The sequence below is a fragment of the Bubalus kerabau genome, chromosome 8, assembly GCF_029407905.1.
Source record: "Bubalus kerabau isolate K-KA32 ecotype Philippines breed swamp buffalo chromosome 8, PCC_UOA_SB_1v2, whole genome shotgun sequence".
NCBI lineage: Eukaryota > Metazoa > Chordata > Mammalia > Artiodactyla > Bovidae > Bubalus > Bubalus kerabau.
In genome coordinates this window covers 64,039,136-64,055,802 of record NC_073631.1, presented here as the reverse complement: position 1 = coordinate 64,055,802, position 16,667 = coordinate 64,039,136, and the positions used below count along the sequence as shown (strand labels likewise).

General features: G+C 37.5%; 1 protein-coding gene across 3 annotated transcripts in view; it reads left to right on the top strand.

Moving 5' to 3' along the window:
- Positions 1 to 12,380, top strand: part of ANLN (anillin, actin binding protein) — a 59,695-nt gene extending 47,315 nt beyond the window's left edge. For 2 of the 3 annotated variants that reach the window (XM_055590400.1, XM_055590398.1), the window contains exons 21-23: positions 3,246 to 3,353; positions 7,979 to 8,151; positions 11,036 to 12,380. In XM_055590400.1, coding sequence (XP_055446375.1) covers positions 3,246 to 3,353; positions 7,979 to 8,151; positions 11,036 to 11,159 — 405 coding nt within the window. In that variant the 3' untranslated portion in view covers positions 11,160 to 12,380. Of the gene's footprint in view, positions 1 to 3,245; positions 3,403 to 7,978; positions 8,152 to 11,035 lie in introns of those variants that run through there. The other variant, XM_055590401.1, reaches the window with a different exon arrangement.
- Positions 12,381 to 16,667: the final 4,287 nt, after the last annotated feature.

The window sequence follows — 16,667 nt, the reverse complement described above, 5'->3', positions numbered from 1 at the left end:
TATTTTTTTTTTCCATCTTTTGAAGTATAGACTTGGTTTCCCATAGGAATGAAAGTCTGTGTGACTAAGCAATTAACTGGTTCAGTAAAGATCTGTTGCATGACCCCTCTATGCCTGTCACTGTGCTGGTGTTGGAATGTAATGGGCTGCAAAAAATAGTCCCTCCACTCAGAAACTTGTAGTTTAATAGGGAGAAATGCAATGCAGTACTGTAATGGGAGAAAGCATGGAGAGCATGGATGCAGACTGGCGGGACACCACGTCTTAGGTATGTGTGGGAGGGCTTACTGGAAGCTATTGGAAGTAACTTGTAAACTGGCAGCTGAACAAGTCAGCCAGGGGAAGAGAGGAGGGAGATGTGCTCCATATGAAGGAAAAGCACGTACCGTGGGCTGGAGGCCCCTTCCCTCTCTCACCCCCACCAGAGAAATACATGACACATCTAGATAGAGGCAGGTATTTAGAGTAACGCATTTCGAGTCAGAATGTATGTGCGGAGGAAGGGCAGTGAGGCAACTGACTGGGGCGGGGGAAAGTGTATTTAGGAGAAATGAGACCAAGTGTCTGAAAGCGTTTTAATGACTTTAGCATGAAGCCAGTGGGGTGCTCTTATAGGGTTTTAAGCAGAGGACTGACATCAGATTGGGAGTTTAGGAAGGTCGTTCTGACTGCTGTGTGGAAGTAGACAGGGGAGTGAGGACCTGAAGAAGACTAGCGAGGAGACTGAATTACTCCTTGAGAGAGGGGATGGTGGCTGACAATCTGCGTGGAGTGAAGGACTCATCGTGGAGGGATGGAGGAGGAAAAAGGGCAGACCTTAGTGGTTTGTTTGTAGGGGTGGAGAAGCAGAATTAAGAATGTCACCCAGATCCCTGCCTTGCACAATTTGTTGGGTGACTATACTGAGATTAGGGACCCTGGGGAAGGAGCAAGTGTTTGTGTTTGTGATGGAAAGTGTTTTTTCCCCAAATTTAATTGTGGAAAATTGCAAACATACAGCAATGTTGTTAGAATTTGAATGCCCGCATACCCAGCATCTAGGTTTTGCCGTTAACATTTTTTACTGTCCTTGCTTTATCATGTACCTACTACCGAGCTATCCTTCTAGCGAATCCTGAAAATATATTTGTGGGGCAGAATTTCAAAATATATCGTGGACATTAGCATGTTCCCCTGAATCCTCAGTATCCATCCCCTGAGTTTTTATACAGGCATACATCTATGTAACCCAGATTTCTATTAAGATACAAAATACTGCCCCAGAAAGTTCCCTTATGTCCCTTGTCAGTCAATCCCCACCCAAGGGAGAAAGTTTTAATGGTTTAAGTTTTAAACGACTTGAAGTGTAAATGCCTAGAGACATGTTTCAGAGGTTTGAGTTTGGTACTCAAGATAGACATTTTAGATGAGATGAAGGTTTGGAAATCTGCAACAGAGAGGTAGTATTCTAAGTGCAGGCAGACTTGAATAACCAGGAGAACACTGACATTTAAGCCACAGACCTAAGAAGAGAAGACTACAGGGCGGGCAAGGGATAATTTAGTATCATGGTTGCCAGGGGAAGAGAGTCTGAAAGAAGGAGTGATCAAGTTAGATAAGGATTTATTGGAGACTGTTGGACTTATTTATGAGATGGTCATTCTAGTCTTGCCAGGAGCAGGAGCTAGATTGCAAATGTGTTTTAAAGGGCGTGGAAGAGGAAGAATGAGAGTGTAGAAACTCTTTGAAACAAAGTTTGGCTGCAGTGGGGTAAAAAGAATGTGGTACTTGCAGAGGTATGTAGGGTGAAAGAAGAATTTTGTTCACATTTTATTAGGACTGAAGAGACTTGAGTGTCTGTAAATTCAAATGGGTGGCTTCCAATAGGGCCAAAGAGGGTGAAGATAGAGGCAATGGGGAACTTGCACTAGGGTTAAGGAATAATGCATGGAACAAAGTCATGAGAGTGAGAGCAAAGAAGATCCAAGCCACGGTTCATGATCTTGTACAGAATTACACATTTTCCATTATCAGAGGAGAAAAGTATGTGTGTAGAATATACAGAAGATTGTGGGTGTGGTACAAGAAGTAGAGAAAATCTAATAGCTTCAGTTTTCTTTGTGAAGCAAGAGTTTGAACTGTATGACAGATATCACAAACCAATTTGTAGTTGCTGACATAGGGTATGGAAGGAAGAGCTAGACTGTACAGGAAGTCCAAGCTGCCAAGATGACTGTAAATCAGACTTCGTAGCTTTTACACATGTAAATCCAGCAGATGGCACTAGATATTCTTGGAAGAGTGTTTTTGTAAATATCAGACTTGAACATAGCGAACGCTTACTGACCTTTTCCTTTAATGTAAATATAATATTTCCACATCTTGCTTTAGATACCTTTAGCATCTGATAGACTCTTATGCCAACTGGTTCATTTGCCTATAAGGTCTGACCTGTTTAACTTTTGAGCTGGGCTCTTAAGTAGTTTAGAGTTATATCTTTTCAGGTTAACTCTGTCTTGAATCCTAGAGCCCACTCTTATTGCATCCACACTTATAGAAATGTGGTAAAAAAAAAAAAATTGCTCAGGACTCCCACAGATAACTTCTGTCCCCTCTCTAAATTGTGCCTTTTAATTACTTCTAACCTCTGTTTAAAAATAGAGGTAGTAATTGAAATTAAAGTTACTTGGTGCAGTTTTCTTTCCTGATGTGCCAGGGGCAGCTGAATCGAAGGAGACTACCAACCAGTGAAACTCTAAGTGATTCTAAAATGGTGCTAGTCTAGCTCTGCCAGTACTGATGAGCGGCAAGAAAAGTACATTCTGCATTAGCAAGAAGGTTCCAGCTCTTCTTTGTGATTGTATATTGTCATTTAATTTCCTTGGCCTTCAGTTACCCTAGCTATAAAAATGAAAAATCTGTCCTCTTGTTATTTTTCTCTGATTATAGTAGGGAGTAATGATAACTTGGTATTATTTTTATCTATCAAATTTTTCCTTTTCTATTACCTTTGTAATGTAAACACAAAAGGGAGCTGGTGAGTCATTTGTACTAACTTTGCTCTTGAGATTGAAATAATAAGACTTCTGGTCTTGATACAGAGTAGAATAAAAAAATAAACTTAAGTACTTTAAAAAAAAAAGGAAAAGAAAATCATGCAAGTTGATTTTGAAGTATGAAATATGTCAACATACTGAAGTTTAATGTGTAGAAACATTTAATTGATCCTCAGGTTTCTAAAGTCAGTATTTCATTGACTTTTTCAGACCATATTTGAAGATGTTAGTGGTTTTGGTGCCTGGCATCGAAGATGGTGTGTTCTTTCTGGAAACTGTATCTCTTATTGGACTTATCCAGATGATGAGAAACGGAAGGTAATACTAATACTGATGGTCAGTGGTGAAAGCCCTGACTGACTTTCAGGTAATATTTTATGCAAGTGTTCCCTGTGGCCATAAGCCACCCAAATTCCGCACTCAGGTTTATTTACTAAGCCATTAAGATGTAGTGAGTGTGCGTGTGTGTGTAAGAACTTTATATCTTGTTCATTCCCTGGGATTTGACCACTCTTTAAATACCTTAAGGCATATATTTTTCTTTTTTTTTTTCTGGAATGTTTTATAATATTTTTTAATTGATTTTTAGTCAGAAATATGTTAAATTCACTTTTGTATTTTATTAACAGTTGATTTACCTAAATTTGGGATAAAACAGAAATGGAACACCACCATAGGAATATTGTGATTTTAGTTTGTTTCTAAAATTTGATAATAGAATTTTATGTAATACATCTTATTTTTTAACAATTTAATGTTGTTGCCCAAGTGTGATAATTTATTATCCAAAGACTGGAAAATAGAAATAAGCAGAATAATAAAGTAAACTCGTCTATAAAAGATAACTACTGTTCACATTTTGGTTGTAGATCCTTCTAAATTTTTAAAATGTATACTATATAATAATAATAATTATATATTCATTTATGAATCTTTTTAAACAGAAAATATCATATCTTTTTTAACTTGATTTTTACTTGATAATGAACGTCCTGATACCTTTCCACATAGGTAAAAATACATCTATGATATTACATTAGATAACTGTATGTATTACATTGTAGCCATGTAAAATTTTAAGATTTATTGTGAAATATTTGGAACATTCAAAAAAAACATAATTTCCACCAGCCTCTGTATTATCAGTCCAGTTGAAGCTCCTTATATAATTTTCTATCCTTCACAGAGATAACCCCTATCCTAAAATTATTTTGTTCCCATGTATTTCTTTAAATTTTTTTATATGTGATATACATAGATCAGATCAGATCAGATCAGTCGCTCAGTCGTGTCCGACTCTTTGTGACCCCATGAATCGCAGCACGCCAGGCCTCCCTGTCCATCACCAACTCCTGGAGTTCACTCAGACTCATGTCCATCGAGTCAGTGATGCCATCCAGCCATCTCATCCTCTGTCGTCCCCTTCTCCTCCTGCCCCAATCCCCCCCAGCATCAGAGTCTTTTCCAATGAGTCAACTCTTCGCCTGAGGTGGCCAAAGTACTGGAGTTTCAGCTTTACCATCATTCCTTCCAAAGAAATCCCAGGGCTGATCTCCTTCAAAATGGACTGGTTGGATCTCCTTGCAGTCCAAGGGACCCTCAAGAGTCTTCTCCAACACCACAGTTCAAAGGCATCAATTCTTCAGCGCTCAGCCTTCTTCACAGTCCAACTCTCACATCCATACATGACCACAGGAAAAACCATAGCCTTGACTAGACAAACCTTTGTTGGCAAAGTAATGTCTCTGCTTTTGAATATGCTATAAGCAGTGTATTATTGCAATTGCATATTTTGAAACATTTTACAAATAGTATCATACTGTGTATAGTGTTTTGCAACTTGCATGTTTGAATCAACATGATTTGTGAAGTTAGTGTTGGCTGGTGTGTGTAGCATGTACGTAGCTCTAGTTTGCAGAGCTTTACCCATCTTTCTCTGTACTGAAATACTCCATTATAAGAATGCATCACAATCAATTTATACACTTCTCTTATTTATGGGCACTTGATTATTTCAAATTGTTGTTGTTATAAACAGCTCTGCTATGACTTAACTATATGGATCAGTGCTCTTTCTTTATTTAAATTGGCGTATAATTGCTTTGCAGTGTTGTGTTAGTCTCTGCTGTACAATAAAGTGAATCGGCTACATGTATACTTATCACCCCTCCCTCTTGGACCTCCCTTCCACCCCTAACCCCCATCCCACCCATCTGGGTCATCACAGGGCACCAAGCTGGATCAGAGCTCTTTTCTCGATTTTGTATCTAGTAGCAGAATCTCTGGTTTGTAGGGTTTTATATGCCTTCAGTTTAGCTAGATTTTGTCTGGTGAATCTTGAAATTGGTTGTATAACGTTCTGTTCCCACCAGGAGTTGTCAGTGTTCCACATCCCAGCAACATTTGTTGTTTCAGCCTTTTAAACTCTGATTGTGATAGGTGTAAAATGTTATTTTACTGTGTTTTTATTTTAATTTTCCTTGACTGAGCATTGAGCAAGCATCTTTTCTTATGTATTTTGGCCACTTGTTTTTCTAGTCTTTTGCTTGGCATATGCTTTAATTTATCCTTATAGTATCTTTTCATAAGCAGAATTTTTAATGCTAAGATAAATCTGTCAGTTTATTATTTTATTGTTTGCTTTTTTGTGTCTTAGTTAAGAAAACCATCTCTACTCTATAGTCATAAAGAATATACTTCCTTATGACTTCTAAAAATTATAAAGATTTATGTTTAACATTTAATTTACCTGGAATTGATCTCCCCCACCCCTCAATCTGGAAACCCCATTGTGCCAGCATCATGGGATGATCCATTCTTTCCCCATTCATCCACATGCTGTTTCTGGCATGTATCAAGGTATCGTTTTATATGTGGGTCTATATTTAGGCTTTCTATTCTGTTTTCTTTGGTCTGTATCTCTCATTCTCAATTACCATAGCTGTAAAATAAATCTTTAAGCCTGGTAAGATAACTCTCCTAAGTTGTGTTTTTATTCAATAGTGTATTTATTCTTTTACTTAAACACACACACACATACACACAGAAATAGATGTACCTATATATTTAACTTTTTATAATTGAAATGTACCCAGAAAAAGAGAAATTAGTAAGAGAGAAATACCTTATTAATTTCCTTGTTTCATTTATCCTCCACAGCACACTTTTGTTCTCATTGGTTTGCTAAGGTATTTTAAAGAAAATATCACATTTCATATTATATCATAAAATCTGTGAGTCAAGGTTGCCAGTTCCTAACATTGGTAGATATGCTAGGAACCCAAGGAAGCCAGGTTTCAGGCTAGCCTACCATTCTGCACTCTTCCTCATTGATTTTGGCCTATGAAGGTTTCTTTTGCTGTCTTGCAAGTTCAGTTATCTAGCATTTGGGGGGTTTTTGGAGGACTCTCAGACTACTTAATTTTCCATACTTGCTGAAAACATAATGTTATTATTTGTTTTAAATAGTCCCCTACTACTGTCATTTAATTTGTTTCAATCTTTTCAGCGTTATGAAAAAACAGCAATTACACCTATATAAGAGTTCCCTGGTAGCTCAGTGGTAATGAATTTGCCTGCCAGTGCAGGAGACAGGAAGATCCCTTGGAGAAGGAAATGGCAACTCCAGTATTCTTGCCTAAGAAATTCCATGGACAGAGGAGCCTTGGCAGGCTATAGTCCATGGGGTCACAGAAGAGTCAGACATGACTTAGCGACTAAACAACAGCAGAACCTATATAAACATCCTCATGTACCTATATATTTACTTAGGATAAATTTCTTTTAGGTGAAGTTGTATGGTCTGGATATGTTCATTTAGAATGTTTTTTGATCACTGTTATTAAATTATCTACCAGTAATAGATCATTTTATGCTTTCACTAGCAGTGTATAAGAATTTGTTACACCCAACCAATCAACATTGGTTATTACTCTTCTTTTCAGACTTGGTCAATCTAATGTTTTAAAATGATATATTTCATTCTAATTTTTTTTTTTTAATTACTAATACATTTGACACTTTGATTGGCAGTTTCTAAATTGTTTGGGCCCGGGACTTCCCTGGTTAAGAATCTGCCTGCCAATGTAGGAGACATGGGCTCAATCCTTGGTCTGGGATGACTGCATATGCTGTAGGCAACTAAGCCCATGTGCCTCAGTTACTGAGCCCACATGTTGCAGCTACTGAAGCCCCTGCGCCTCGAGCTTGTGCTCTGCAGCAAGAGAAACCACTGCAATGAGAAGCTTAGGCACCACAATGAGAGAGCAGTCCCTGCTCGCTGCAACTAGAGAAAGCCCATGCATAGGAACCAAAACCCAGTACAGCCAAAAATAAATTTAAATAAATAAATAAATACAATGTTTGGGCCCATACTTGTCCCTTTTCCCATTTTTCAGCACCATTTAGTCTCGCAATTTTTTACTTTTATTTTTTTTACTCTCATACTGTAGGAATGACATGGCTTCTAAAAATCCAAGGCAGTAGTTTGGCCTGATCTTTTAGAGATACGTAAAAAATATTTACAGATGAAATACTAGTCTAGGTTTCTATTTGTAAGAAAGGGAAGAAGTAAGAGGGTTTGAGACAAAAAGGGTTGAATTTTTGTTTCTATTTGTTAGAACTGATTAATGGGTACATGGAAACTTATTATGGTGTTCTTTTTACTTTGTGTCTATTTTAAGTTTTCCATAACAAATGGTTTGTTTTTTAAGCTGGCTAAGATGAACAGTTGACATTTTTGGTTTCTATTTTTATATCCAGCAAGAAATAATCATAAATATTAAATATGTTTCTCTAAATACAGTGTAATTAAGTTTTAACTTTTAAATTAATGGTTTTCTTATTTTAAGTTGGTATCAAGTTGAATACTGCTCAGTGCTTGCTGACTTAAATGGTCTTATTTATTTTCTACTAATCATATTTTTTAAAAATTTGTTTTAAAGAATCCCATAGGAAGATTAAATTTGGCCAATTGTACCAGTCGGCAGATAGAACCAGTCAACAGAGAATTTTGTGCAAGACGCAACACTTTAGAATTAATTACTGTTCGACCACAAAGAGAAGATGACCGAGAGACGCTGGTCAGCCAATGCAGGGACACACTCTGTGTAACCAAGTATGTATTGGGCTATAAATGTTTCTATCAACTAAGTAATTGATTGCCCACTATGTCCTTACACTGTGAGAAATATCAGATGGTCTTTGTCTTCGAAGAGGGTATGCTTTAAGAATGAGAAGACAAAACACATACACAACAGTAAGAGAGGAATGTAATAACAAAATTAATATAGCTAAGAAAAACACAGCATTCAACTTATGTCTTAGTTTATCATGTTTTCCAGCATACTTACAGTTTAGCCATTTTCGGGGCAGTTAGCTAATATTCTTTGTGTTAAGTTTGAAGATTTCATGTGTAATTGGTAAGTCAAGTATTATTTAAAGAGATTTGACACATCCCTGCCTGTCCCTTCCCAAAGTACCAAAGTACCTTCCCAAAGTACTTCACTCTACTCTGAAAATTTCTGGTTGGTGATGGATAGAATAAACTACTGGGAGTGTCAGTTTTTGTTAACCCTAAACTTAAGTATAAGATGCAGAAACTTATTGCTAAGGGTCTAAGATTCTTTTGCCTGAATGCCCAAGAGAAGCTTGCACACCAACTTCAATGTAAAAAATTGTGATTAGGGACAAAAGTTAGAATTTGACAAAATCTCTGTTAATCAGATTGTAGCTGAATATTTCAGACAGGGAGATGGGGAGAACTGGCTCCATGAGTTTCTGATGTGGAAATGTCAGATAGCTTAGGCAAGAGACACTCTATTAAAATAGAACAAAGTTGCCCCAATACCGCCATTTTGTTTTAAAACAGAGAGAAAGGGGACCCGTTCCATGGGAATTCTTGATGTTTAGATTGCTTTTAGATTAATTTAGCTCATTCAGCTCATCCACTCCTTTCCTTTGGGGGTCTTCTGTGCAGCAGTGACCTCATTCAGGACAGGAGAGGCAAATTGGATTTATAGTCACTTTCTTTAGTAGCTACCCTGTCTGTGGCCATAGTCAATGAGGGAACCAAACAAAATTCAGTCACCAAGTACTTCCTGACCACCATGGCCCTTATAAACATTACTCACATTTTTTCATAAAATCTTCTTTTACTTGTTACATAAACCTTCCCAGATTTCTCCTTCAACCTTCTCCTGTGGTGGAAATAGTTATATCACATATTGTTCTAATTATGCTGTATTTCACTTGCATGTAATTTTTCTCATTATAACATTATCATAATTTGAGCAGACCAAGCATTTGAGAGAGGCCCATTCTCAATTCAGTCTTGACTGACTGAGTCTTTTAGCTTTGCTTTGTGGCTTCTTAAAACTTATTTCACTTTTTGATCATACCTTTTGCAGAGTATATACATTTTACAGTTATACGTTCTCCTTTGCCTTATTTATCTGTTTCTCCCCAGGGCCTTTCTGACCTGTGCCTTTTATCTAAATTTAATGTATCACATTTTTATTTCTACAAACCAACCTTGCTATATTTCCCTCCTTCAATGCAAAGTATTTATCATCTGATCAGTAGTGCCTACTTTGAAATATAGATTAAACATTTGAACTAGAAATGCTTCATCACATGGCAAAGCAGTATTGTGCAGTTGAACCCTGAGAGGTCAACAGACCTAGATTTAAATCCCGACTCAGTGACTGACTGATGTAGGTTTAAATCCCAACTCAGTGACTTACCAAATGTGACTATGGCAAGGTATTTAACTTTGCTGGCTCTCTGAAATCTCCTGTCATAAGAGAAGAATAAACTCCACAGAGTGACAATAAAGGTTAATGAGTAGATCTACTTAGCGTGTTGTCATACACATGGAATGAGCTCAACAAATGGTTGCTATCTTTATTGTAAATGTGTTCCCTCCATTTACTAATAGATGATCAACTCAGGGCTTAATCATGCTTATACCATTACTAGTACCAATGTGGAGAAATTATAAAGATGTAGAAGTATAATACAACAACCTTCTAACACCTGGCTGTAGTCTAGAAGAATGGTCTGGCTTGTGACTTAGGGAATTTCCCTCTCCCCTACCTTCACCTGCCCTGCCAACTGTTCAACTTTTAACTGAATATGGATGTAAAGAAGAGATTCCTGGTGTGAACAGAGAGATTAGGGTAGACAAAATCTTAGGATCTTTACATCACTTATTGTAAATACTGTACTCTACTAACACAGTGGGGCAAAAAAAAAAAAAAAAAAAAAGGAGACAGTATAAAATAGTATTATCTGTAAGGCCAGGTGAAAGTCCATGAGTCTGTGGAGCTCCTGGGGAGCCTGAGTCAGGGATCTAGAGGGTTGGTCCCCATATTCAAGTCTGTGGTGTGCTTGTTCTTCTAAGAGGTGACCCACCCACCCTCAGTGACTGTCTTGGCACCAGCAAATTGTCCAATCATATCACCTGTGCAAGATTAGTTACTGTCTTTGATGTGAAGTTCCATCATCTTCTAAATGTGATTGGTGTGAGTTATGGCTCAGCTAACCAATCTGCAAGATGATTTTCTTTTATTGTAATTGGAGAAGCACTTTACTATGGATTCCTGATTTGGCATCCATTAAAAGAGGGCAAGGAGAAGGCAATGGCACTCCACTCCAGTACTGTTGCCTGGAAAATCCCATGGATGGAGGAGCCTGGTGGGCTGCAGTCCAAGGGGTCTCGAAGAGTCGGACACGACTGAACGACTTCACTTTCACTTCTCATTTTCATGCACTGGAGAAGGAAATGGCAACCCACTCCAGTATTCTTGCCTGGAGAATCCCAGGGATGGGGGAGCCTGGTGGGCTGCCGTTTATGGGGTTGCACAAAGTCGGACACGACTGAAGTGACTAAAGAGTTACTCCTTTTACTGTTTAGGCTCCCCTCACTTTACCCCACAGTAAGAGTATATGGAGGTATGGAATAGGGGAAAGGATCCTGATCTTTTTGTTTGTTCCTGTAGGAACTGGCTATCTGCAGATACCAAGGAAGAACGGGATCTCTGGATGCAAAAACTCAATCAAGTTCTCGTTGATATTCGCCTCTGGCAACCTGATGCTTGCTATAAACCTATTGGAAAGCCTTAAACTGTGGGACATTTCCATGTCATATAGAGGTTTTCTGACCTATGTCATAAATGTATCTTAAGAGCATCAGATTTACTGGTTGCATTTTATGCTTTAAATACAAAAGGGTATGTGCCAATATTCATTCACTACATATTATGCAGTATTTATATTTTTTTTATGTAAAACTTCACCAGATTTCACTTCTGTTATTCATAAATGATTAGTGGAAAAAAATTTATTATAGTTGATTTTGCTAAATTTTAATTTAAAAGCCTCATTTTCCTAGATATCTAATTATTCAATTATTCATGATAAAACATTTGTTTTAAAGTAAGGAATTTTGAATTGTCTCCTTAGAGCTGTGGGTCTCAAAGTAGAAAGATCTTCCATGATTGGAGATGGAGACCTCCGACTTGACCATTCTTGCTCTAGCCTGAGTACTTTTTTCTGAAGATTGTGGTCATTTACTGATCATGATATATCTTGTTTCTAGAGCACTGAAAAAAATTCTAAGGGACTTTGCAGAAACATTTTTAGTAATGGAGGTAAGAACCTTTTAAAAATAGCAAATGCATATTAGTTTGAAGCTTATGGCTGCCATCAAATAAGACATGTGGACATGGGGGATATTGTGTGAGATTTGGGGTTAAATGTTTTATTTAGAAGACTTAATCACATGGTTTATATTTACTCAGTTACTATAGATGCTGTGTGATGCACATTTCCATGGAATACAGGCTTTTAAAAATAACTATTTTTGCTATATAGCTTACAGGCTCCTCAAATATACCTGGCAAATTACTTCTTTTTGCTCCTGTAATAAGAATAAATGTAAATTTGAAGACTCTTCATGTAAGAAAAGTAAACCTCACCAAGCTGCTATGGACTAATACTTTGCTTGCCTAAATTCGTGTCTTTTTTTTTTTCACATCCATATATGACGGTGTCTAGAAACCCATTATGAAAATCACTTGAAAAACTGTTAAGTCATATATTACCTTTAAAAGCCTAATGCCTTTTTTTTTCAATTATAAAAGATTATAAATGTAAACCACAGGCTCAACTTTAAGTACACTTTCAATTTCTTTGAATTGTTAGTTATTGATGGCCTCATTTATAAACACTAAATTCTGTCACGTCCTGTCATTTTATTTTGTATTCATTCAAATGTGTTTTTTCTTGTGTATATTATAAAACTATATTTTATGATCTCCTACCTAAATAAATACTTGCAAATGACTTAAGGAATTAGCTATTTAAGAAATACTATTAAGTTGTGCTGTACAACTGCTCTGCATTCTAGGCTGTGGGCTCCCTCAGGGAGTTGTACTGACTTCGTGAGGCTATTTCACCATCTTTTTACCTCTAGCCCAGAGCTTAGCTCATTGTGTGTTCTTAGAGTCCCTGTTGAGTGAGGAGGTGGGTGAAGGATCCATTTCTGAGTCAGTTTGATAGAATATGGTACTTGGACGCACATCTGAGGAGACAGAGGATGATTCCCAAGTGCTTAGCAGAGACTGAGTAGATAAGTAACATCACCAGCCAAAACAGGATATAGATTTGGTGGGATTGGTGACAGGTTCCCTTTTATTTATTTGTAGGTTTGTGTTATTTTTGAATAAGTGTTATACGTCATTATACAAAAATTCAAAAGACAGAGAAGTTAAGTGAAAAGTATGTCTTTTCCTCTTGTCACAACCACTTTTGCCTGTTTTGCAGTGTCCTCTTAGAGAGAGTCTGTGCATATTATTGAGTCATCATCATATTTCTTTTCTTTTGTTCATTAAAAATATTCCATCCCAACCTAGAGATTGTTATACTGAATGAAGTGAGTCAGACAGAGACAGAGAAATATGGCAAGACATCCCTTGTATGTGGAATCTACAAAGAAATGATACAAATGAACTTACTTACAAAACAGAAACAGACTCACAGACCTTGAGAACGAATTTATGGTTGCTGGGGTAAAAGATGAGAGAGAGGAAGGGATAATCAGGAAGTTTGGAATGGACATGAACACGCTGCTATATTTAAAATGGATAACCAACAAGAACCTTCTGTATAGCACAGGGAACTCTGCTCAATGTTATGTGGCAGCCTGTATAGAAGGGAAGTTTGGGAGGGAATGGATACTTGTGTATGTATGGCTGAGTCCCTTCACTGTTCACCTGAAACTATCACAACATTGTTAATCAGCTGTACCCCATTACAAAATAAAAAGTTAAAAAATATTCCCTCTGTACTGTTTAAGAAAAAAGCCCAAGAGTATTCCTTAGCAGGCATTATATTTTAGTATATGTAAAGGGGTATATAAACCTCGGTTTTAGAAGAAATTTAAGGTGATTATGGAACATATGTTAGAAATATATCAAACAGTAGAAAATACTGCTCTGAAAATTTCAGTGTCATCTGCCTGGGGTGCAGGGGCAGATATTGAAACATTAGAGTCAATATGGGGGTATGATGTGGAAAGAGAAGCCAGGACAAAAAGAACATGATCTTTAGGGAAGAGTGAAAAATGAGTGACTAACAGTTATCTTCCATGAAAGAAATACAAGGGCGATGTCTGTGGAGACCAAAGGAGGATCTTATGATCTGACCACAGAATCAAAAAGTGGGTTAAAGAAAACAGCTGAAATTGGAGTGGTCAGTTCAATAAAAAGGTTCAGCTGAAAAATCAAGTTACAGCAAAATCCACAGAGGAAAAGATTGACAGATTTGATTGCATAAAAAATTTCCTTCCTGACAAATTTAAACAAAGTCTAAGCAAAGTTGGATTATAAGCTTCAGACTAGGAGAAAATATTCACAACATATTTGATAATCCAAGAAGTAATATACAAAATATATAAAGAGCTTCTTTGATTGGCTATCATCATTTGAACATTTACGATGTACCAGGAGATATTATTGGTGTTTCACATACATTATCTCATATAATCTTCATGTGACTGTATGAAATAAGCATTGAATGAGGAAACTAAAACTTAGGTAAGGCAACATGCTTATTAGCAAGTGGCAAGCCAGGATTTGAACCCAGAGTCCAGGTACTTTATTATTACACTGTGATGTTTCTCAAGTTAATAAGAAAAACTTTATCCTAAAAAGGAGTCAAATATCACTAGTAGAAAATGCACACACAAATCCAAAGAACCAACAAAATATAAAAATGATACTAATAAGCAAAAACACAAATTTAAATGGCAGTGGGTTATTGGCCCTCCGATTGTTGGAACTAGTCAGTGTTGCTAAGAAACCTGTACTCTTGGTGAGAATGGAAACTGCTACAACCAGTAATCTCTATGCTAACACAAAGGATCAGTATGTCAGATCATACTTACATGCGTCAGAGATCTTATCCATATAGAGCTTTACTCATAATTTTGAGAACACAAGTGATCAAGGCACTGGCTAAAGCAAGAAATCTGAAAAATCCTGCATACCTCCTGGACCTTTCATTCCTTCTTTGAACAAGTAATAGATAAGATCGCTCATGAGATTTGTGAGACATCAAGCACAGCAGGGAGCCTAGAGGCAAGGCAACATGTCCATTTTGTGCCCTATATAGTTATATAGCTGGTGTGACTCTCAGGAGTCTTGCCTCATGAATCCATAAATTCTATTTACCATAAGCATTCTTAACCAGCCACATCCTACCAAGAGCATTCCATAGATAAGAGATCTAGCAAATATCATTAGTCTTATCAGCCAGTAGGTCATTTTCAGCACATTTGCAAAAAATTTATGTGTCACCTGCCTTCTTTCTTTCCCAGAACCCCAGATACTTTAACTCCTTCCTCCCCACTCTCTTCAGATGAACTTTCAGGTGAGCAAAGACACACAAAAGGATGATCCTTACTATACTGTTTTTAAAGAGGAAAAATAGAAAAAGGGAAGAAAATTGGAAATAGCAGGAAATCATGGCACACTCTTTCTACAAGAAGAAAGGGAAGCCATGTATATGTATATTGATATAACTTTTCAGAACAACTTATGGGCGAAAAGGATATGCCCTGCAACATGAAACTGTGTATGGAACATACAAATACACAAATACCCAGATGAAAGTGGGGAAGGAACCGCACCAAATTTTATATGGAAAAGTGCAATGGAAAGAGGTTGGGAGTAGTTAGTGCAGGATGGAGAAATGCTTTGACTTTTGACTCTATTTCTAGAATATTTGATTTATTTACAATGAAAATATTTTCATTTTGCTCATGTTCATGTACTTGTAAACACTTTAAAATTTAAACTCAGAGTGAAACTTTGAGTGGAAGACTGAGTAAAGACTACGGGGTATTGGATTGAGAAGGGAAAGGCACAATGAGACAGTAGTTTGGTGGGGAAATGTTGAGGAAGGATATTTGTTACTACACTGACGGGGAGGAGTCAAAGGTAGGGGAAGACCTGAGGATAGTGGGAAAAAGGAATTTAAGAGATGGAGGAGGATGAATTTGTGAAGCAGTTTGAAGGGTGACAACCTAGAAGACAAGTGGAGTTTAGACCCCATCCCAGCAGTCAGCATGTTCATGGGAACTTTGTGACCAAGTAATGAAGAATTGGGGCACCCAAACTACGCAGTCATGTAGGACTGGACATGACTGGAGTGATCTGTAGGCTTTGCTCCTCTTTCATGAAATATATTGGCTACTGAGAGCCACATGAAGGCTGAGGCAACTGCAGTGTGGAAAATTCCACAACTGTTTGAACATGAAGCTGGAGCATGACTAACTATAGCAGAGTGTCTAAACCCTAACAGTTTATATCATAAAAAGAGTCTGAACCCTAAAAGCATGTATGCCACTCTCCCATTTTCAGGAACCACCAGCAGGCCCTGCCACTACTTCTAACTCCTTCATTTTTTCTTTTTTTTTTTCATAGGCTTTACAAAGATGTTTGTTTCACGGAATTTAAGCTGCTCATTTTGTCAGATGAAAAATTAGAGGTGAACAATAGCTTACATTTCTAAAACAGATAATCAGTTCTATTCCCCTAGTTCCATAAAAACAATGTAAATACGAGCAATTTGTACATCTTGCTGGGGAATTCACAAAATGCTGGTGAATTCCCTGACCCTTAGGCTTCTTCTCCTCTCCAGTTACTCTGATCTGTTTTGATCACTGGCCACAGGAGTGGAGTGGCGTTGGGAGTCTATGGTTATTTGGTATGGTCATTTGTTTTATTGCTTGCCCTTTCACTTCACTCCCATTTCTCCAAACATAGAATCAAAGTTTGAGATTTAAGCCCTTAAACCTGTAGGAATCCCTGTCGGCTTTTTGCATAGGCATTACTCAGGTTCTGAATGGGAGTGAGTCTGGTGTGGAAGGTGCCCAAAGCCAACTATTCCCATAGAGACAGCAACCCAGAAGCGCTGGTCCTGCCCTCGCAAGGAATCACCTAGCACTGCTGTTGCCATCTCGCTCGGCTGTGTCCACGGGTCCATGGAATTAGATCCCAGAAAGGCGGTTCCAACCTTAAATTGCTAAAACCTTTTGGCAATGGGCTAATTGTGTTTAAAACAGGGAGA